Genomic DNA, 23107 nt, shown 5'->3' with positions numbered 1-23107 from the left:
GCCACCCTTGCCAGTCGCAATGTGTTAATATCATTTCGTACAGCCAGGAGGATCTTTAGGATCCCTCGTGGATACAGGCATTTATGGGAACAGCTTTTGATGGTGCTCCAGAGCAAACAACCCTTTCCTGCCCTTGCTTCGGATCGCCCTTGGCAGGATTGGGACTTTGAAGGCCGGTTGAGTTTAGGCAAAGCTTCCGCTAACCAGGTCTATCATCTTCTGATTAAAGATCATCACTGGCTGGTCACTAAAGCTAATGCTCTATGGGGATTGCGTAAATCCCGGTCATGGTGGAGGGCAACTGTGATGGAAGGGTGGTTGAACAAGACACCCTTCAAATATAAGGTCTTTCTTTGGAGGGTGATGATTGGGGGTCTTCTGCTTGCTTCGGCTCTTTCCAAGCGACGAATATCCAATGGCAACTGTTTCTTTTGCACCACCAGTGTCGAATCTGCCCGTCACCGATTTATTTCTTGCCCTATCGCTAAGAAAATATGGTCGTTCTTGTCAGCCGTTTGGAGAGCGGTGGTTGGTTTCTCGCTAAGGCCCTTTGATTGGGTCTTTGTGCAGCCCAAATACCCAACACCAGCACAGCCACATATGAAGCTCGTGTTTCACTTTCTTCGATATTGGGGCTGTTGGCATAACTGGACCATTCGGAATGATTTTCTTTTTGATTCCGCCTATAATGTTCAGCGGCATATTGCTAGGCTTAAGGGTCTCTTGTATTGGCAGATAGATCTTCTTCAGCATTCTGACTTACTTTCCCGGGCGGACTTGCATCCCTGGCATATGGCAATTTCCTCTACATCTTTGCCATGACCTTGTAATTCTTAGAACTAGAACCGTTTCACATGATGGCTTAGTGCCATCATGTATCTTGTAATCAAGTAAACTTGTACTTTTTTCGTAATTAATACAATTACCTTTTACGGAGAGAGAGAGAGAGAGAGAGAGAGAGAGAGAGCAAATAACAGTGATTCATTTTCTGCAGGAACTGACCACATTTATTTGTGTCTGCATCCCTGAATTTCTCTCTCTTTATGAAACAGAGAGATTAGTTCAAGAACTTGCAAGATTTGATATTGATACACACAACATTATTATAAATCAACTGCTATTTGAAGAAGGTTAGGATGAACAATTCTCGGCTTTGGAAACTCCTTCTATGTGTACTAGCTGATTACGTATAATTCCACCAGTTGTCTAACCTTTATTTTTTGGGCAGGGGTCGAATCTAAATTGCTGCGTGCACGGATGCGGATGCAGAAAAAATATCTAGACCAGTTCTATGAGCTTTATGAAGACTTCCATATCACTTTACTCCCTTTACTTCCTGAGGAGGTGGGCAAGACATTAATGCTTTCGTTTCCCTTTGTTTTGCTGGTCGCTTTGGGAGGGGGTGTGGATGGAGTGACAAAGGGAGTAAACTAGTATTGGTTCAAGTGGATGCATATGCTCGTAACAGATCTTTCATTGTGCCTGCTATTATGAAAAAAGTCTCTTGTTGAAAATTGCATCAGTTGACTGCTATGATATTTGGTTGAGATCTCACAAGACAATCTTACTCTAGATCTGCTTGGGAAGCCAGGATTCGGTAGGTCTTTTGTCTGATATTTTCTTTGGTCTCCATGATGACTCAGTAGGCTTGTCTTTTATGGTCTTTTAGTGCCATTAAGGTGGAGCCATTAGCAGTCTTCTCTTGGTAGGTCTTCAGTTGTTTCTCAAATTCTGGCACTTACCATTATCTTTGTAAACGATTGAGTTGGATAATCTCTTGCTTTATGTGGTTCCAATATGTACAACCTCTCTGGCCTCTACATATGTGCTTGCTGATTTCTGCCAAAGATTTGCAATTATACACTTTAAATGACATAAGGGGGTTCAAATAATCTTATGGGAGTTTCTTAACTAGGACATGCTATGCTTGGGCAAACTTGTATGGATTTATGGCAGACAAATCACAGACAGGGTGGCTGGACATGCCCATTCCATTGGGAGAAAATCTTGCTTTGACTCGAGTGTACATGATGTATGTTCATCATGCAAAGCATAAGGATTTCTGTAAAAGATGGCATCTCTGTGAAACAAAGGAGGCAGGCCAGATGTTTGATTGAAGAGTTGCATGCTTGCTGTACACAAGTTGGTAACAAAGATGCTGGTGTTTAGATCAAAAAGGTTTTATAGAAAGGCTTGACAGTTTATATAGGGCACCCATTTCAGGCACGCTGATCACCTAGAGTGGTGTTCCATCAGTTATGTATGTTCTCATTGCATCCCAACTCTATAGAGACACATTTTCCCTTGCAGTTGAACGAGTGGGAGTTGAGACACACCTGTATCTGTGGTTTTCATCATCCAAAGGAGAGAGTCAGGTATTTGTGACGGAGCTGCAATCTAGACCTGTGATCTCCAAGGTAGAAGGTACCTCACAGTGATCATTGAGCTGATGTAGCTATGTTCAGCACTTGTAACTCATTTCTCAGCATAGAAGTTTGTGTTTTCATCAAAATGTTGCAGTGGGAGGCTGCAGTCATCAGGTGAAAGCAGTTAGGAGGCTGCATTTTGACTCTCTAGAGTAGCAGGAGGCTGTGCTTTATGACATGAAGCAATGAGATGCTGCTGCTAGTTGGTGGTTGCTATAGACTGATTTCTATGAGCATGAAGCAACAGTAAAGCAGCAAAAGGTTGCATTTGTGACAGCTATCACTGGTGAACCTCTGACAGTTGGCATGCAATCCAATGGGTGTAGCTCTTAATTGTCCTTGGAGGGTGAACTGTGAGGCCAGTAGTGGCGACTTGTCAGAGAGTCAATTTGGAATCGTGGCGAAAGTGCAGAGCTAGGAGTGAGGCAGTGTAAGTGGGGCCAGCCACAATTGCCTTGTCCAAGCAAGAGTTGGAAGCTTCATGGTGCAGTCTAGCAGGGGAGGTCATAGGTGAGTTTGGGACATGCTGCTTGAAGGATCTGCATGAGAAAAGCTTCTACATCAAAATTCACAACTTGGAGGTAGGTGTTCCTGCAACAGGCCATGTCCAAGCTTGGCCTCTCATCTCACTTCACATTTTTCAGCAGGACAAGAGGAAATAACTGCAGTTTTTGCCAATTCAGACACTAGTAGCTGCCATTTCATGAGGCGAAGCAGTATACAGCTGTGTGTTTTGAGCGGATGGAGCAGATGGCTGTGTTTTCGATGTTCATTAGTCCAGATAGCGAAGTCTAGATGGGGTAATAGATAGTTGCATTTTCACCTAGATAATCATCTTATTGAAGGAAAGTTGAAAGAAGGATAACTCACTCATTCAATCAACTCAGAACAATGGCACAGAGAGCGAAAATTCTGATGGAGAACTGTGAATACGAGGAAACCATGGGGATGCACAATGCTGGAGACAAATCTCATTTCTACGATAAAGCAAATTGTTTTGTATGCAATCATTGGACACACATCTTAAAGTGTGTTGATGTGCCATAAGTGGGGGAAACAATGGGGTGACTAAGCGTAAAGATGAGCTTGTACAAAATGGAGTTGAATACCATCTCAACACTTGCTCTCAATGATTTGGGAGACAAACAATAAAGAAAAAGAAGTCTAAATCTAAAGGTTGATAATAGAAAACTTAGTTGGTAGTATCATAAGTGATAAAGTGGACCTAGGTGGGACATGAGGGTACATATCATCTTAAGAAATCCCTCATCAGTCATTGACAAATAGCCTCAATCTCATTGCATGTAGAGAAGAACTTGGGGGGACTTGAGTTTAGCTCAAGCAAATGATTTGCTATATCCTCCTATGCATGTGTCATCGATGTATCTATTGAGATCTAGAACACTTGGATTGGGCAAACTAAACCGCTTGATCGATCAATGTCCCTTAGGTAGATATAAGTTGAGGCTGTGTAAGGGACTCTTCGATACTCCTCTCGAATGTAGATTGAGTTTGATCTGATGTTGGTTGGGTACTCCTCATGAGGAAGTGTGTGGGCTCTCATTCAATGGTCATCAACAAGTGAGTGCTCTACCCTTGAGGAGGGTCTCTTTGTATCCTCATATAGACCTTATCCTCATATAGACCAAGGTATCTTTGATCTATGTAGTCCATGACTCTCGACAGCTTTCCAAACACACCCTTGAATAAACAATGGACGCACCCTTGGATCTCATAGTATGTCGAGCAATGAAAAATATGATGCTCCTTAGTCATTAGCTCTAGCTTGTAGATGTGACATCTATGCTCCTTTGGAGGTGTAGTTGTATATTTGCTAGTCTCAATCTCTAGCTGCTGTGAGGAGGTGCATATCTAACCAATATCACATCTGATTGTTAGAATTTGCCATTGCTATGGGCAGTGCCCAATGTTTTAGTTAGTTGGTTTGTAGTGTGAACACAACTACATTAATAAGTTGTGTCACCACTTCTAGAGTTAGTTCTAGAGTTAAATTAACTCTAGTTGAGGTAGGCATAGGTTTAACTTACCTAAGACCTATTGTACTTTCATTCTATCATTCTAGCACTTGCATCTTTTGAGTGTGGAATTGCTGCCTATGCTTGCTCGTTGTCTTGTGTTCACACACACTTTCTCTTCCTCCATCATTAACACTACTTTTGGAGTTAGTTCTAGAGTTAAATTAACTCTAGTTGAGTTAGGGATAGGTCTTACTTACTTAAGACATATTGTACTTTCATTCTATAATTCTAGCACTTGCATCTTTTGAATGTGGAATTGCTGCCTACTCTTGCTCGTTGTCTTGTGTTCACACACTCTCTCTTCCTCCATTTCCAAAATTGGTATCATAGCAGCTTAAAATCATGAATCCTGAATAGCCACTGTCAATAGGTGCCGCTCTGCCAAGGTCCTGTTGTAGCCAGCCGATGTTCAGCCCAAGGAAGAGAAGTTGCTGTTTTGGAGGAGGTGCTGTTGCTGTTTTCAGCCTGCATACAGTCCTACATGCAATCTGACATGTAACTCTACACACATAGCCTCTCTCCCCCTTGCTCGTAATATTCTTAGCCTTGCTTGTCATTTTCTCAGCCCTGCTTGCCATTTTCTGCAGATCGGAGAAAAGATGCAGAAATCCTAAGTTTCCAAATTTAGGGGATTTCTAAAATTTTGCAATTTCTTAAATGCCTTGCTCATCTCATACCTAATTTCGAAGAAATTTTTAATTTTTCACACTTGTGCCAAGAAATTTGGGAATTTTCGGCTAACTTTTCCAATTTCTAAAATTTCTCAAAATTTCATCGAGGAAAGTTGGGGCTTTTGCCTGATTCAAGTTTCCTTGTGTGAATCTCCATTGAAATCGCTAACATTGCACAATTTCTTCAACATTGGTGCAAGAAATTTGGGGCTTTCTAGCATGCATTACGAGGCGGATTCCAGCTGCTGGTTACCTTTGGCATGCGGCCCAAGGCGACATTTTTGCAGAAATTTGGACTGCAAGGCATAAATTTCTTCAATTTCTTTGAAATTTTGCAAAGAAATTTGAGGTTTTTTCCTTATACGCATTCCAAGGCAAGAAATTAGTGGTACAAGAGCATGGATAATGAAGTAGGTGTATTATAGTAGTATACAACAGTGCATTGTTGTTATTCTTGTGCCTGAGTGGTAATTCGGATGACATTGTGCACACTTTGGCATTTGCGTGACAGTTTGACACTTGTTTGATAATCCAGAGGGATTTTTGGTACTCTAAGGAGTACATGCACTCTACTTTAGCACTGAAGTATTTGGTTGCAGATTTTTGCTCATTTTTGACAGCATGGCATGTAAGGGAAACAATGATTTGAGCAACATCCTTGGTGTCCCCACTTAGGAGGACAAGCTTGATGGTGCCAATTACTTGTTGTGTACTTTTATGGTTCGCAACATTCTTGTTGCGAAGGACTTGTGGGACTATGTTACAAGTGACTTGTAGCGACCAAGAGGTCTTGCACCTTAGATACCTGAGCATCATGCTCAAGAACAGGTTGCTGGTGCTACTCCTTCTCCCCCTCATACTGAGGATCAAAGGAAATGGGATTCAAAGGATGCTCGAACACTTTTGATGGCATTGTTAGTAAAAAAGAGCCATCATTTTGCACATTTGGTTTTGCAAGATCTCAAAATCAGCATGGGATATACTTGAGCGTATGTTTGCTGCCTGCAATGAGGCTAGGAATTGTTATCTTTACAAAGAGTTGGTAAATGTAAACATGGATGTGGGTGATAGCATGATGGATCACCTTACTCATATACAAGATTTGTGTGAGCAATTGCTCAATGTTGATGAGATTATTCAAGATGCTGAATTGGTGAACATTGCATTGAACTCTTTTTCAAAGTCATATCTTGGTTTCCATCCCTCTTTGATGTTGTCATTGAGAGGGGAGCAGCAACCCCTTACTTTTGTGGAGTTGGAAGGCCTCTTGATACAAGAGGAATAGACTTGGAAAAATGTTGCATTATATTTAGGTGATGTGGCTATGCTTTCCAAGTTTCAAGGCAAAGGAAAAGTGGGCAAAATGCAAAGAATCAACTAAAGGGTGATGTTGGATAGTCATCCAATAAGATTGCCCAAGACTTAGAAAAGTCTAAAAGAAGGGGAAAGCCATTGTTGTGAGAAGCTTGGTCACTATATTGATGAATGTAAAAAGATATTGGCTAGAGAGGACTTTGGTTTGGTTGTCCAAGAGACTAAATTAGTTAGCAAATCTACGGATGGTGATGCTTGAGCCAACTTTGTGGAGGAGGATTATGCATTTATCACATATAGTTATGATTCTTTGATGGCTGATTCAGCATTTAATGTTGTTGAAATGCAACAAACATGGTACTTTGACAGTGTAGCATCAAAATTTTTACAAGATTGCTTCATGCCAGTTAAGACATCAAGTGGGTACACATCATGTCTTTATAATGCTTGGAGGATGCACTTACAACAACTAGACCACCCATTAGTGCCCCAAAGGGACTATTATTTTGTAGCCCAAGGACATGCCACAGAAATTTCATAGTTACAATATGTTTTTACCCTTCCACCTCCCCTAGTAATATTCTAGTACTAGATCTCAAGTCCCTCCATATTCCTGTCCTATCGTTAGCTCAATATATTCCAAAAACTGATAGATCTCCTGTAATGGTTTTCCACCTAGGAAGAGGTGGCACAATTAATTTATGTTCAATTGATGGTTCCTTCTCTATTCAATCTTCACAAATTCCCTCACTTATACTATGACTTGCCTAGTCTGTTATCCTATTCTAATCTTTTATGTGACTTTACATAAATAAATACTAACATATGCCTTTGACAATACAAGCTATTGTCATATGGACTTTGTTTACATAGATGCTTTCCTAAGTTTGTGTCATAGTGAAAACTATTGCTAGCATTCACATCTAATCTCTTTACATTATCATTCATTCAAAGATGCAAGCATCCATTACCTCCTTGATGGATTAGTAGTTACCACTCTTTTGTTCGCTATGCAGAATCTAGAGCTATGGCATGCTTGCCATTGACATTGATAACCCTTCAAAGGTGTCATAGGATACATGCATTGCCTCCAATGGAGACTCCACCTCCGCATGCATGCGAAGGATGTATTTTGGGCAAGATACATAGGTTTGCCTTAAAAAAGGATGGTGCATTGCGTGGTGTCTAAAAAATGTAGCTTATTCACTCTGATATTTGTGGTCCCATGAGGGCACATGCACTTGGGGGTCATCTTTACTTTGTTACATTTATTGATGACTACTCACGGTATACATGGGTGTATGGGCTAAAGGCCAAAGTTGATGTATTTATGCATTTTAAACATCTCGTGGCAAAGCTTGAGGCTGAAATTGGTTTAAAAGTGCACACACTTTATACGGATAGGGGGAGGGGGAGTATATGTCTCGTGCCTTTGAGATATATTTGCTTGATCATGGCATTACACATTAAGCCACTGTGAGAATGACTCGCCAGCAAATGCACAGACACTTTCTTTGATTGCCTTGGCAGTGAAAAGATCTATTATTCTATACATCCGGCCTTGTAAGACCTCGAAATCAGCATGGGATGTACTTGAGCGTATGTTTGTAGCACGTAACGAGGTCAAAATATCTTATCTCCGTAGAGAGTTGGCCAATGTGAACATGGATGAGGGTGATAGCATGACAGATCACCTTACTCACATATAGGATTTGCGTGAGCAGTTGCTCAATGTGGACGGAATCATTCAAGATGGTGAATTGATAAACATCACACTAAACTCTCTTCCAAAGTCATATCTTGGTTTCCATACTTTGATGTTGTCTTTGAGTGAGAGAGAGAGAGAGAGAGAGAGAGAGAGAGAGAGGGGGGGGGGGGGGCAGCAGCCCCTTACATTTGTGGAGTCGGAAGGTATCTTGTTGCAAGAGAAACAAACTCAGATGAATCTTTATTGTGTTTAAGATATGTTGCTATGCTTTCGAAGTTCAAAGGCAAAGGAAAAGTCAAGCAAAAAGCAAAAAATCAGCAAAAGGGTGATTTTGGATAGCCATTAAATAAGGCTGTCCAAGGCATAGAAAAGTCTATGAAGAAGGGGAAATGTCATCATTGGCAAGAAGCCGGGTCACCATATTGATGAATGCCATACAAAATGCTCTGGCAGTCGCTACTCTATTGCTTGCTATGCAGAATACGGAGCTATGGCAGACCCGCTATGGACATATGAGTTTTGGAAGTTTGATGACCCTTCAGAGGTGTCACGTGGTAGATGCATTGCCTCTAATGGAGACTTCACCTCCTCATGCATGCAAGGGATGTATTTTGGGCAATATGCACAGATTTACCTTAAAAAAGGATGGTGTAGTGTGTGCTGTCCGGAAATTGCAGCTTATTCACTTTGATGTTTGTGGTCCCATGAGGACACGTGCACTTGGAGGTCATCTTTCCTTTGTTACATTTATTGATGACTACTCTCGGTATACATGGATGTATGGGCTGAAAGCAAAATCTGATGTGTTTATGTATTTTAATCATCTTGTTGCAAAGCTTGAGGCTGAAACTGGCTTGAAAGTGCAGACACTTCTTCGCAGGGATAGAGGAGGGGGGGAGTATATGTCTTGTACTTTTGAGACATATTTGCTTGATCATGGCATTACACATCAAGCCACTGTTAGAATGACTCCTTACTAGAATGGTGTTGCTAAAAGGAAGAATCATACTCTTATGGAGATGACTTGTTGTATGGTCAAAAGCAAGCGGTTGTCTCATCAATTTTGGTTAGAAGGCCTTCAGTGTGCACATCATGTGTTGAATCATGCACCCACTAAGGCACTAAAGGCGATCACCGGTTTGGAGCTTGGCATGGCAAGAAACCCAAGGCTGACTACTATGACAAGGTTGTAAAATGCATATTTATTGGCTACAATTCGGAAAGCAAGGGCTATCGCTTGTATGGGCTATGCACAAATAAAGTTTTTGTCAGTAGGGATGCCATATTTATTGGAAATACTGCATTTTAACATGATCTGTTTCAGATGTCAGCCACCCATGACATTGGTGATGTTTTTGAGGGTCTCTTGCCACTTTCTTTGGAGTCCATGCCTGTTGTAAATGGCTGGACAGACATAATACAACAAGCTGTTGCTGCACCATATCCTTGTGAACAAGGTATTGACGATGATTTGCCACATGTAGTGGAAGATGCAGTACAACATCAAAGGGCTGCTGTAAATGCAACAAAAATAGTCCCGAGATGGTTGTTATAAATTCTTCAGGAGAGTAAAATGGATGCTCCTTTAGCTCAATGCACTAGAAGGGTTTTCGGCATGCAACACATGATACAGGGGGAGCCCATTCGGCTGATCTTACAAAAGTAGATGATCGTGATGAGCTTGTATATGAGCTTACTATTGGATAATGATGAGCCTGCTTTCTTGGATGAAGCTCAACAAGATATACATTGGATGTAGGCCATGCAAGATGAGTTAGACTCTATTGACACTAACTCTACATGGGATCTTGTGGATTTACGACTTGGCAAGAAGGCTATTGGCACAAATGGGTTTTTAAACTCAAATGCAAGGCTGATGGCACCATTGACAGTTACAAAGCATGGTTGGTAGCAAAAGGCTATGCACAGAAGAAGAGCATAGATTATAAAGAGACTTTTGCTCCTACATTTCGTATGAGTACAATGAGATGTTTAATTGCTATGGCTACAAATTATGGTTGGAAGGTACATGAGTTGGACATTAAGACAATATTCTTGAATGGGGATTTGCATGAGGATGTTTATGTATCACAACCTCCAGGCTTTGTAGTTAAGGGGAAATAGCACATGGTATGCAAGCTAAACAAAGCTCTTTACGGTCTCAAATAAGCTCTCCATGCATAGTACTCTAAAATTGATGCATATTTGGGCAGCAAAGGATTCAAAAACAATCAATTGCTCCCACTCTATACATTAAGAATGAAGGGAGGGACTTGTTGATTATCATTCTTTATGTAGATGACATGCTATTCATTGGATCTTTAGAAGCAAAAATTGCAGATTTCAAGGCTGAATTAAAGCATGCATTTGCTATGTTAGATATGGGTTGTCTACACTATTATTTGGAGATTTAGTTCACCCAAAACGAGTATGGTATCATCATGTCACAGTCACAGTATGTGGATACGCTGTTACATAGGTCTAATATGCAAGATCGCAAACCTATGTGCACTCCTATGGAGCCATGCTTAAAGTTGTCTATGCATGATGGTGAAGAGATGTTTGATGTCGCAATTTACAGCCAGTTGGCTGTCTTATTTACCTTTGCAACACACACCCTGACATTTAGTATGTAGTATCTCAGGTGAGTAGGTATATACATAGCCCATGGACTATACATTGGCAAGTTGTTAAGTGGATCTTCAGATACTTGCAAGGTACTTAATCACATGCATTATTATTTTCCAAAGGGGGGACTTGCAATTATAGGCTTATAGTGATTCAGATTGGGCTAGTGATGTAGACATTAGGCAGTCTACTAGAGGACACTGTTTCTTTTTGGGCCGTTCATGCATTTTATGGCTAAGCAAGAAACAGCTTGCAGTGGCTACCTTGTCATGTGAGGTTCAGTATAGGGCAGCCTTCATGGCAACAATGGAAATTGGAATGTGTATGGTTGTGCAGATTGTTGGCTGATCTACATTTATCATTGGAGGGTTCTACACCCATTCTTTTTGATAGCCAAAGTGCTACTGTAGTGGCACGAAATCTTATGTTTCATGCTCACACGAAACATATTGAGGTGCATTACCATTATGTTAGAGAGAGATGCTATGCAGGAGAGATCAACTTGATGTATGCTCCTACACAGGAAAATGTTGCAGAAATTTTCACCAAGACACTACCTCGTAAGAAGTTTGAGGCTTTTCGCAAGTGCTTAAACTTGCTACCCTTTGGTGATTGATCATTCTTGTACTTTACCACATTGGCAGGGGGTGTTAGAATTTGTCAATTATATAGGCAGTGCCCAATGTTTTAGTCTTTAGTTGTTTTTCAATTCTTAGTGTGAACACAACTAAAGTTATAAGTTGTGTCACCACTCTTAGAGTTAGAGTTATAGTCAGTTAACTCTAGTTGAGTTAGAGCTAGTTCTATCTTAGACCTATCTCGTACCTTTCATTCTCATTCTTTCAGTTTAGAAAGTACACTCTACTTTTGCTTCAGCATACTCTCATTGTCTCTCTTTTCTCTCCTCCATAGTTGGCTTTTATTTTCCAACAAAAAGCTCATGGTATGCAAGGTGCATAAAGCTCTCTATGGTCTCAAACATGCTCCTCGTGCATGGTACTCAAAAATTGATGCTTATTTGGGTAGCAAAGGGTTGAAAAATAGTCCGACTACTCCCACTCTATACATTAAGAGTGAAGGGGGAGACTCGTTGATTATCATTCTTTGTGTAGATAATGTGAGAGTGTGCAACAACGTACACACACACACACACACACACACACACACACACACACACACACACACACACACAGAGTTAGAGCGATTCTTTTCTTCCAATAGTGATTGATATGTGGGTGGAGCGACTGTATGTCTTGTTAGATCATTGTCCCTTGGTTTTGGAATCGACTCATAGGCTAGTTCATGCCTTTAAAGGATTTGCTTGCTCACTCGCCTCTGCGTTTCAATCAATCTTGTTTGCTGCAAAATCAATTTTTGGAGTCTATGTAGCAATTGATTGCTTCTTTCAGCTCGAGGGTTCTATCTAGGGGTATGGAACCATGGGCTGGTTTTAGGGATAATGCGCGCGCGTTGTCCAGATAGTATGGTATTTAACATGCTTCTTCTTTTCGAGCTGAATTGTAGCATTCACAAACTTTGTTGGCTCACTTGTTGTCTCGGTATCAGTGAGGGGATACTGCTAATGACTTGGTTACATGCATTGAATGGTTGAAATGTCAAGTTCAATCTTTTCAGGAGGAGGAATATGCTAAATACAAATTGCTGGCTTGGAAGCTTTGCATGATAATAATTGTCAATCTCATTAGTTCTTTGCTCGTTTATGCCAGAAATATGCTTGAGAAAATATTGTGCATTTGTTGGATGAGCAAGGTGATTTTGTTACTGAGCCTTTCTTTATCACTTAAATGTGCATCGACTATTATAAATCTTTGTTGCGTCCACATGAAATCGTTTTTGATGTTGTTCTCTATGCTCAGCGATACATTTGTGGCTTGGTTAGTAATTAGGTTAAGCTTGAATGGGTTGATTTGATGGAGGCTGATATCTCAGAGGTTGAAGTGAAGGATGTGCTATCCCATATACCATGTAGGAAAAGTTTGGGATGGGCTTCCCAATGAGTTGTTTTCAGCCCATGTTGAGCAGCTTAAGGACCCATTAACTCACCTGTATCAACAAGTTTGGAATTCTGGTTTGATGTCTTCAGATTGGAAGATTATAGTGATTCAGTTGTTGCCCAAGGTTCCTTCTCTAAATTCCTTCAAACAATGGAGATCCATTTTTGTTATGGGTTCTTTGTATAAAATCATTGCCAATAATGTTCAACTAGGGATTGATTATGCCAAAGCCTCGCTCCAGCAAGTTGTTATACTTCAGCTTGATCTTTAAAAGGCATTTGATCATGTCAGCTGGTATTTCTTGTAGCAGTTGATGTCTACCATGGGATTTGGTCCTCGCATGACTTCTATTGTTGATACCATTAGTCAGGGTGTTGTGGCACGTATTGCACTTAATGGGGGGATTACATATGAAATTGCCTTCTCTTGTTCTATTTGGCAAGGGTGTCCTCTCAGTCCTTTGCCATTTGCCTTGGTCACTCACGTAATGCTTTCATTGTTGGATAAGTTGGTTGATTAGGGCGAGATCGTTGGTTTATCTCTTTGCAGTGATACCCAACTTTTGGGTCAATCTTTGGCTGATGATTCCTTTATATTTCTAAAGGTCGATCGGACTAATGTAAATCGGGCAATGGTTATGTGGAATCTCTTTGCTTTAGCGTCGGGGCTTCATATTAATGCTCAGAAATTTACATTGATTTCCTGTACGGAGAGTTGTTTGCAAGCTTTGGATTGGCAAGAAGCTGTGATTTCTAAAGGAGATATTACCGACACTTGGGTTATTCTATTGGTGTGGATGTAGGTCTCGGTGCCTTGCTTGATTGGATGTCATCACGTATACATGGTCGGTTCATGTACTGGAAATCTCAAGGCTGGCCTCTTCATGTGAGACTTAAAGTTGCTCAATGCATCATGATCAACATGGTCTCGTTTTTTTCTGCCATTACTTTCTTGGACTAAGAAGTCTCTTTTGGAACTGGTTTGGCCTATTTGTTGCACGTTGTGGAAAAAGAAAGGAAATCGTTTGGACTAGGTGTGGATTTCTTGGCAGCATGTGACTACTCCTAAAAGGATGGGGGGAGCAGTTTTATTGGATGTTAATTTCCACATGGTTGCTTTGAGGTTGGAACTTTTGCAAGCTTTATGTGTGTAGAGTTATCCGTGGACAGATGTTGCAAAATTTTTCATTGAAAAGACTAGTATCTTGCATGGTCGGACTGCTATTCAAGCTTCTTGGTGGCATGTGCTGAATTCGATGAGGCCTATTAATGTCTCCTAGTCTTTTCTCCTTTCTCATTTGATTGCATCCTGGCAAGAGATTTTGCGTTTCGTAGTTTGATGTCCTCTTGATTGTTGGGGGTAAAGGCGCCTCCGCCTAGCCGCCCGTGTATTACTATATTGACAGTACTCGCCATTGCACATTGCAGGTGGCGGGCGCTCGTCACCATCACTTTTTACTTTATTATTTTAGTGATAGTTTGAATAAAGGAAGGCCCGGTCACACATTGTGACTGTTGGAGTTCCTATTTTGTGTCTCTCTCTTTTTTGCTCTTGCTCTCCCACCATAGCTCTTTCAAGCAAGCTTCGGTCCTTCTTACCTTTCAATTGGTATTAGAGCATGGATTCATGGTTGCTCGAGTATTCCAACTTGGTTCTGTTAGCAAATTAGTCAGCTCAGAGTGAGTCTGTGTTGCAGGGGCTTTGGCAGTATTTTTTTGGGCATTTTTTGGTGTCCTTTTTAGGGCTAGGGAGCATTTAATGCTGGCCAACCAGCATTAATTGCTAGCCGGCTGTATTTAATGCTCCCCCCATTTTATACCTATATATTGTTGGGGCTCCTCCTCCTCTTTTGTACTTCAGCCATCATTTGTGGTTTCTTCTGAGGAGAGAGGAGCCAGTGCCAGGGTGCTCACACAGCCAGTGACTTACTACTGTATGCTGCTGTCTCGTGTTCGATATGGATTCCGTTTCCCGGGCATACATCTGAGTTCTCATGTGTATTTGTGTTTATTCTTTCTCTTGTCGTGTTTCAGCAGTTTATTTCAGCATGTTGTTTATAATTCCATTGCTGCACCACTTCTGACATGGTATCAGTTTTCAGGTTTTGTGTTTCTACTGTGTTTTATTGCTGATTTCTAGACTGTTTTCCCTCTTGCTGATGAGGCAGTTGCTGCTCCAATCAGGAGACCAATTTTGCTTGCGTTTTTTGCTGCAGTCAGCATCCATACAGCCTGCGCCTTCATTTCAGCCTGCGTTTTGGTATTTCTGCATTTCTTCCTAGCTAGGCACTTCCATCATCAGGCCGTTTTTACTGTTTTTGACAGTTTTTGATTGATTTTTTGACTTTTAACAGCAGATTTTGGCTTATTTTGATCAGCTTTTGGGTTATACTGCATGTGAACTCTTACTTTTTGCAGTCTGTGCTCGTGGATTGGCTGTGTTCCCTCTCCCAATCCCTTCTTTTCTCTACTTCTTTTCTGAATCTTCTCTAGATGGCTCCTCCATGCACATCCACTGATGACAAGCTCCATGGCCTTGATTATTACACGTGGAGTGCAATGACAAAGGCTTGGTTTATTCAAAAGCGGTTATGGTACGTGGTTAACGAAGCTGTGGTACGTCCTCAACAACCTTCTCCTATTCCATCTAATTTTGATGAAGACAACCATGAGGACGCAGTGCTTATATGGGATTCGGATGATGCCCATGCTTATTCAGCATTACTTCGATGTATTTCCAAAGAAGTCCTACTGGCGGTCACTTCGTATACAACAGTGCAGATGTATGGTCGAAGTTACAGTTGATGTACAAGGCTCCTTTCACCATGCGGGCCGTTACTCTCTATGGACAACTTCAGCAACTGAAGTTTGAATCCAAAGATATGATTCAGTCCTTTGTACTTCGTGTTACCTAACTTCAGGACGAGCTTCGCATCATGCAGTCTGCCCTATCAGAGGCACATCTTGTTGGTACGGTACTCTATAAGCTTCCTTGAGAGTTTGATGGAGTGTCGAATGCTTTACGGGTGTTGACATCTAGGACTCGTGTCAGCTTTCTTCACATGTCCTCCATGCTACTTGAGCATGAGGCTACTTTGCGATTACAGGGGAGGCTTTCGCCACATTATGGAGGTTTAGGTGAGGCTGTTACAGCTTCAGAGAGGAGTTCAAAGATGAAGAAGTCGAAGGCCCAGTGTTATCATTGCGGCAAGAAAGGTCATTTTAGGAAGGATTGCAAAGAGTTAGCGGCTTCCAGGAAGAAAAAGGAGCCGCATACGACGTGAGATGCGGACTCCTCTGACAAGTCGTCATCTGTCTCAGATTCCGATTCCGACTCTCCAGCCAAGGCGAAGTCCAAGGCATGGAAGGGATCCTCTTCTTCGTATCATGGGAGTGGCTTAGTGGCCCCTTCCTCAGCTGCTTTCTAGTGGTGGTGATGCGGTCATCCCTCACGACTCTCCACTGCCAGAGAGGGAGTGTGAGCGGGTGGTGAGATGGGGCAGCTGTGCCTCATCTATATATCTTTACAGATGCACAGGATCCAGAGATCCTGGAGCTAGGATTGACATCTAGGTTCATGATGGGTTGGTTTCTTGACAGCGAGCGGGAGACTTTCATCTGGAGCCCACATGAGGAAACACTTTGGCGGTTTTGACCGAAGGCGGGGATTCCATGGTCACATGTTTAGAGACATGTTTGGCAGATTGGTCTTGTATGTCCTAGGTGACAGAACACAAAGAGCTGCTATGATTCTTCTCTATTTTAAGGTGGTGCTGTTATGATCGACATTGACGTCAGATACTCTTTGAGGCATCTTGGTGGTGGGCTAGCCACTCACTGCTTGGATATCCATGGTTCTTCTGGTGATTCTATGTTGTATAGTTTATGATTCCCTATCATTGTACTATTGTATTGTATCAGCTCACCCCTGCTGAGAGAGAGTGTTAGCGAATTAGTCAGCTCAGGGTGAGTCTGTGCTGCAGGGGCTGTGGCAGTATTTTTTCACGTATTTTTTGGTGCCCTTTTTAGGGCTAGGGAGCATTTAATGCTGGCTGACCAGTATTAATTGCTGGCTGACTGCATTTAATGCTCCCCCCATTTTATACCTATATATGGTTGGGGCTCCTCCTCTTCTGTACTTCAGCCATCATTTGTGGTTTCTTCTGAGGAGAGAGAGCCGGTGCCAGGGTGCCCATATAGCTAGTGACTCACTGCTGTATGCTGTTGTCTCGTGTTCGATATGGATTCCGTTTCTCAGGCATACATCTGAGTTCTCATCTGCATTTGTGTTTGTTTTTTCTCGTCTTGTGTTTCAGCAGTTTATTTCAGCATGTTGTTTTTGCTTCCATTGCTACACCACTTTTGACAGGTTCGTGACTCCTTCAGCTTCCTATTGATTATCTACACTCATTGGGTCTCCTTCTCGGCAGTCATAGTCGACTCTCCCAAGCTCCTATCCCTCCCCAGCTCCCCGAGCACCTACCTGGGCCTCTTTGGGCACCCTCAGGGTACTCCAACAAAGATATTCATTCATTTGCTTCATGGTTTAATGCTGGTTATAAGTGTATAGGTCTGAGAAGAGAAAGGGCTAGCACCATTGAAGCTCCGGTCGGTGCTCCATATCTTGACATGCTTGGCCTATGTCACTACTACATGCCTGTTACATTGTTTGGAGTTGGATGCTACTGAGCCTTGCTTTGGCTTGACATTTGATTGCCCGGAGCTTACTTTGGCTATTTCTCAGCTTGCCAGAGGTACAGTTTGGATGTACTTGATGTCTATGGATACTATGTATAGATGCTATACGGTTTATATGCTCATGAGGTCTTATTGATACTTGATCTTGGATCTTTTGCCATTGGTGCTATCATATGTCCTCGTGAGCTTCTTTGCTTGATATTTACGGCTTTTGTGCCAGTGGGAGGGTCTTGATACGCTTAACAGACATTGAGCAGGCGGTTTATGCTACTTGAGCATTTGGATTCTCGAGATTGGGATCTTCACTTGGATGTTGCATGGTTGATATGCGGTGGTCCTTACAGATATACTTGGGCTGATTTGGGCTTTGCACTCCCTGAGCATACACCTATTTGTGTCAGGTCTTGCTAGTGTTGTGTATACTTTGCCCTATTACACAGGGGGTGTGCCGGCTTACTGGCGGATTCATTTGACATGCTTGGGTGTTTGCTCGATGTCCGTATGACTGTCACATGTTGATTTATGCTTGCTTGATGTTGGTTATGCTTTGATAGTCAGTGGTTGACTTGGTGCATTTATTTTGCCTACAGTTTTATCTCATTGTACCGGGCTGTAATTTATTATAAAAAGCAGTTATGCATGGAGTGATGTGGAATTTTCATGTTAAATCATCTTGATTTTATGTAGTTTTGATGGTACTTGATGGGCAGCATCATTAGCTATCAATTCGTGGTCATTTTGCCTTGGTTTTGGTGGTATTTTGGCTGTCTACAGTAGAAAACAGCAAGCAGTTTTGAACTGTCTACACCATTTTGGACTGCAGTATGGCATCTTCTTTCACTGACAGTACTATCTTCAATGTCACTAAGATTGACGGTACGAATTATGCCTATTGGAAGAGCCAAGTTTGGCAGGTATTGGTGCAGAAATCTCAGATCAAGCCACTAAGGATGCATGGCGAGCAAATTGAAACTATGACTGATGATGAATGGGATGAGCTTGATGAGTTATGTAAGTCCACCCTCATCTTGTCTCTCACTGAACAGGTGCATTACAATGTGGTTGAGGAAGCACAGAGTGCTTAGCAGCTTTGGGATAAGATCAAGAACCTCTATTACAAGAAAAGTCTAGCAAGTGAGATGTATTGGCTGAAGCAACTTATGGACCTGCACATGAAGGAGAATATCACAATGTCTGCTCATTTGAGCCAGTTCCATGCTATTCTTAAGAATTTGACTTCGCAGGGCATTACCTTCATTGATGAGGTTACTCCATTGTTTTTGCTTGGGACTCTGAGTGAGTCATGGGATGTATTCCGCACTGCCTTATGTGCTCTTGCTACTATTCTGAACTTGCCTCATGTAGATAGTGCTCTTTCTGCAGAGGAAGAGATCAACTGTAAGAACTTGGATGCCTCTCGTGTGTCGCATGCTTTGACTGCTAAAGGCAGAGATGGTAATGGAAAGAATGACCGTGGGTATGGACCTGGCAGAGACTCGCAGAAGTCTAGGTCTAAGTCGTGTGGTAAGTCGCGCAGCAAGTCTCATGGGAGAAATGCTAATGTGACATGTCATCATTGTGGCAAGAAGGGTCATATATGCCCACAGTGTCATGAGTTGCACAATCAGAAGCACAAAGAGAAGGGGAAAGACAAAGTACAGGAAAGTTCCTCTGATTGCAGCATTATGCTTGCGAAATCCAGTGTGAAAATCGAGGAGATAAATGTTATACAAATTTTAGACTTCGATGGGGACTACATACTTGCAGCTAGTTCTTGTGATGCTATACTGTTGACTGAGGTTCACTATATGTATGTGCAGTGCTGGCTTTTGGATTTTAGTGCTTTATTTCATGTTATATCATGCCGTGAGTGGTTCCATTCCTACCGCACCGTCTCTGGTTTAGTTCACTTGGGTGACATATCACTTGCTATTGTTGGCATTGGGAATGTACGGCTGCAGTTCTCTATTCGTAGTACTTTTTTGTTACAAGATGTACGTCATATACCTGCGCTTACATGCAGTGTTATGTTTGTAGGACAGCTTGATGATACTGGATTTCATATTTCATTTGGGAATTCTACCTCGAAGATTACCCGTGGCAGACTTGTGCTTGCTAGAGGTGCCAAGGCTGGCAGCCTCTATCCTCTTGTAGTTGATGGGTCCTCTGTTGACCATGTTTTGTTAATCAGTTCCATCCCACGTGTATCTCTTTGGTATGGCCGTTTGGGCCATATATCTTTGAAGGGAATGAAAATGCCAAGGTTGGCAGTCTCTATCCTCTTGTAGTTGATGGGTCCTTTGTTGACCATGTTTTGTTAGTCAGTTTCATCCCAGTTGTGCTTGTTAGAGGTGCCAAGGCTAGCAGCCTCTATCCTCATGTAGTTGATGGGTCCTCTGTTGACCATGTTTTGTTAGTCAGTTCCATCCCACATGTATCTCTTTGGTATGGCCGTTTGGGCCATATATCTTTGAAGGGAATGAAAATGCTTTCTGGTTTGCAGTACTTACCACCCCTTGACTATGCATGTTTTGATTCATGTGAGTATTGTCGTTATGACAGACAGACTAGGAATACACATAAGAAGTCTGGTAGGACACGCATGAGTGAGTCCGTGGCATTGGTACATTTAGATGTCTGTGGGTCCATGCCCTATCAATCTATGGATGGTGCAAAGAATTTTGTGACGTTTATCGACGATTTTTCGCGTAAAGTTTGGGCTTACCCCATTAAACTTAAGCTAGATGTCTTGGCTATGTTTCAGAGATGGCTTGCATTGGTTGAGAACCAGATTGGGCATAGGCTGAAATGCCTTAGGACTGACAATGGGGGAGAATATGTGTCATGTGCCTTTGAGCAACTATGTGACGACGAGAGGGGTATTAAGCATCAGTTGACCACCCCCTATATCCCATCCCAAAATGGTTTGACTGAGCGGATGAATAGAACCATCTAGAAGCGTGTACGCAGTATGCTTAGCCATGCAGGCCTACCATAGAGCTTTTGGGCGCTGAGGCAGTTAGTACAACTGTGCGTGTTATAAATAGATTACCTTCTAGTGGTTTGGATTTTCAGGTTGCAGAGAAGGTATGAACAGGGAAACCTCCAACTTATGCGCGTCTACATGTCTTTGGATGTGAGGCATTCTGGGATGTACCCAAGGACAAGCGTAGTAAGCTGGATCGTAAGAGTGTAAAATGCATTTTCCTTGGCTGTGGAGATGCAAGCGAGATGGGTTACTGCCTCTGGGATTTGTAGGTGTGGAAAGTCATCAGCAGCCATGATGTAGTATTCCATGAAGCTTAGATACATAGATAGCGTGAGAAGGTGGTAGAGATATGCAGGGTTATATTCCAGGAGGAGCCACATGCTCCTACACAGCCAATTAGACAGCCTGCAACAACAATTGATACACATGGCCAGGGTGTTGGACAATATGCTAGACATGCAATAGAGTTTGCAGTGAGACGATCTACTAGAGCTAGACGTCCACCTGATCGATTTGAGCCCTCGATGCATTATGTCTTGGTTACAGATACAGAAGAGCCTGTCACCTATGATGAGGCTATGGGCAGGGGTGACAGTCACTCCTGGGAGAGGGCTATGCAATCTGAGATGGACTCCCTGCATAAGAATATGACTTGGGATTTGGTTGCATTGCCTAACGGCAAGAAAGCTTTGCCATGAAAATGGGTGTACAAGTTGAAAACTATCCTTGGGCACCCAAACTTGCTTATAAGGCAATACTTGTTGCTAAAGGTTTTAAACAGGAGCATGGAGTTGATTTTGATGAAGTCTTTTTCCCTGTGGTCAAGATGACCATCCTACACTTGGTTTTGGCCTTAGTCGCGCAGCTTGACTTAGACATGTATCAGATGGATGTTAAGATTGCATTCTTGCATGGGGATTTGCATGATGAGATATACATGGAGTAGCCTAAGGGCTTTGCAGAACCTTGCAGGAAGCACGTAGTGTGCAAGTTGAAGAAAAGTCTTTATAGCTTAAAGCAGACACCTAGGGAGTGCTATCATAAGTTTGATACCTTTATGTAGTCACAGGGCTATAGTAGGAGTGCTATGGATTTGTGTCTTTACACGAAGAAAGGACGTGATGACTCATTACTTATTTTGGTATTTTATGTGGATGATGCGCTGATAGCAGAGAAAGCTCATGATGAATTGGATGCTCTTAAATCTCAACTGAAGAAGAGCTTTGAGATGAAGGATTTGGAACATGCCTTTCACATTCTTGGTATGCGCATTAAGCATGACAGGCATCAGGGACTACTCTACCTTTCACAGAGGGATTACATTCATAAAATCCTTGGGCGTTTCCGCATGCAAGACGTGAAGCCTATTGGTTGTCCATTACCTTCTTATGTGAAGGTCTCACAGGGGCCGATTGTCTGCAGACAGATAAGCAAAGAGCCGAGATGGCCAAGATCCCTTATGCATCAGCTGTGGGCAGTTTGATGTATGCCATGATAGCACTCGTTCAGATATTGCCTTTGCAGTTGGTGTTGTGGTACACTATATGGCTACACCTGGCAAGAAACATTGGGATTCCGTGAAGGGTATCATGAGATACTTGAAGGGCACAACAGATATGTGTATTTGGTATGGTAGCCAGGATACAGGAGTTGTGGGGTACACAGACTCTGATTATGGAGAACATGTAGATAGTAGGAAGTTCACTTCCGGCTATATATTCACCTATGCTGAAGGTGCTGTCTCTTGGATGTCTAGGGTTCAGAAGTGTACTGCTCTCTCTACCACTGAGGCCGAGTATGTTGCAGTCCACTGAGGCTTGCAAGGAGGCCATATGGTTGGGCCGTTGGTTCATGACCTTGGGATTGATGCTATACCCACACTACATTCGGATTCTATGAGTGTTATTCAACTAGCCAAGGATCCGGTCTTTCATGCGAAGACGAAACACATTGAGATGAGGTATCACTTTATACGTGGGGTCGTGGAGGACAGGTTTGTTGACCTTGTCAATATCTCCACTGATGAAAATCCTATAGATTTGCTCATGAAAAGCCTCACTACTGAGCGCTTTGCCTTCCTCAAGAGATTGATGGGCGGATGATGAAATGACGTTTTTCCTCGTCTTGTTGTACATGTGTACATTGTACTGTCTTTTTCTTTTTTTCTTTTCACTCCTCACTAGGGCAGATTCGCCTTAAAGTGGGAGGTTGTTGGGGGTAAAGGCGCCTCTGCCTAGCCGCCCGTGTATTACTACACTGACAATACTCACTTTATTCTTTATTTTTTCAGTGATATTTTGAATAAAGGAAGTCCGGGTCACACATTGTGACTGTTGGAGTTTCCATTTTGTGTGTCTCTCTTTTTTGCTCTTGCCCTCTCGCTATAGCTCTTTCAAGCAAGCTTCGATCCTTCTCACCTTTCACTGATGTTCAAAAGGAGGAGAATTCGTTGCTAGGAGAAGTGCTAGCTACCTCTAGGTTGTTGGACTGGCTTGATAAAGACTTGCAGTGAGATAAGTTTAATCAGATGGCTCAGTTGGGGTTGTAGACAGTCCATGACAGTGTCATTCTTGGGTAGGCCCATCTTTTTTCTTTTCAGCACATTCATCAGTACTTTCGG

The 23107-nt window shown here is 42.2% G+C and overlaps 1 protein-coding gene across 1 annotated transcript in view; it reads left to right on the top strand.

Moving 5' to 3' along the window:
* LOC148019831 (P-loop containing nucleoside triphosphate hydrolases superfamily protein) overlaps positions 1–23107 on the top strand; it is a 121069-nt gene that overhangs the window by 71045 nt on the left and 26917 nt on the right. Inside the window, exons 6-7 of the mRNA XM_087700017.1 lie at positions 995–1130; positions 1229–1344. Of these exons, the coding sequence (XP_087556143.1) occupies positions 995–1130; positions 1229–1344 (252 nt within the window). The remainder of the gene's footprint in view (positions 1–994; positions 1131–1228; positions 1345–23107) is intronic.

The sequence above is a fragment of the Lygodium microphyllum genome, chromosome 19 (genome assembly GCF_053477565.2).
Source record: "Lygodium microphyllum isolate KBCC chromosome 19, Lygodium_microphyllum_v1.1.10, whole genome shotgun sequence".
NCBI lineage: Eukaryota > Viridiplantae > Streptophyta > Polypodiopsida > Schizaeales > Lygodiaceae > Lygodium > Lygodium microphyllum.
This window is presented reverse-complemented; position numbering and strand designations above follow the sequence as displayed.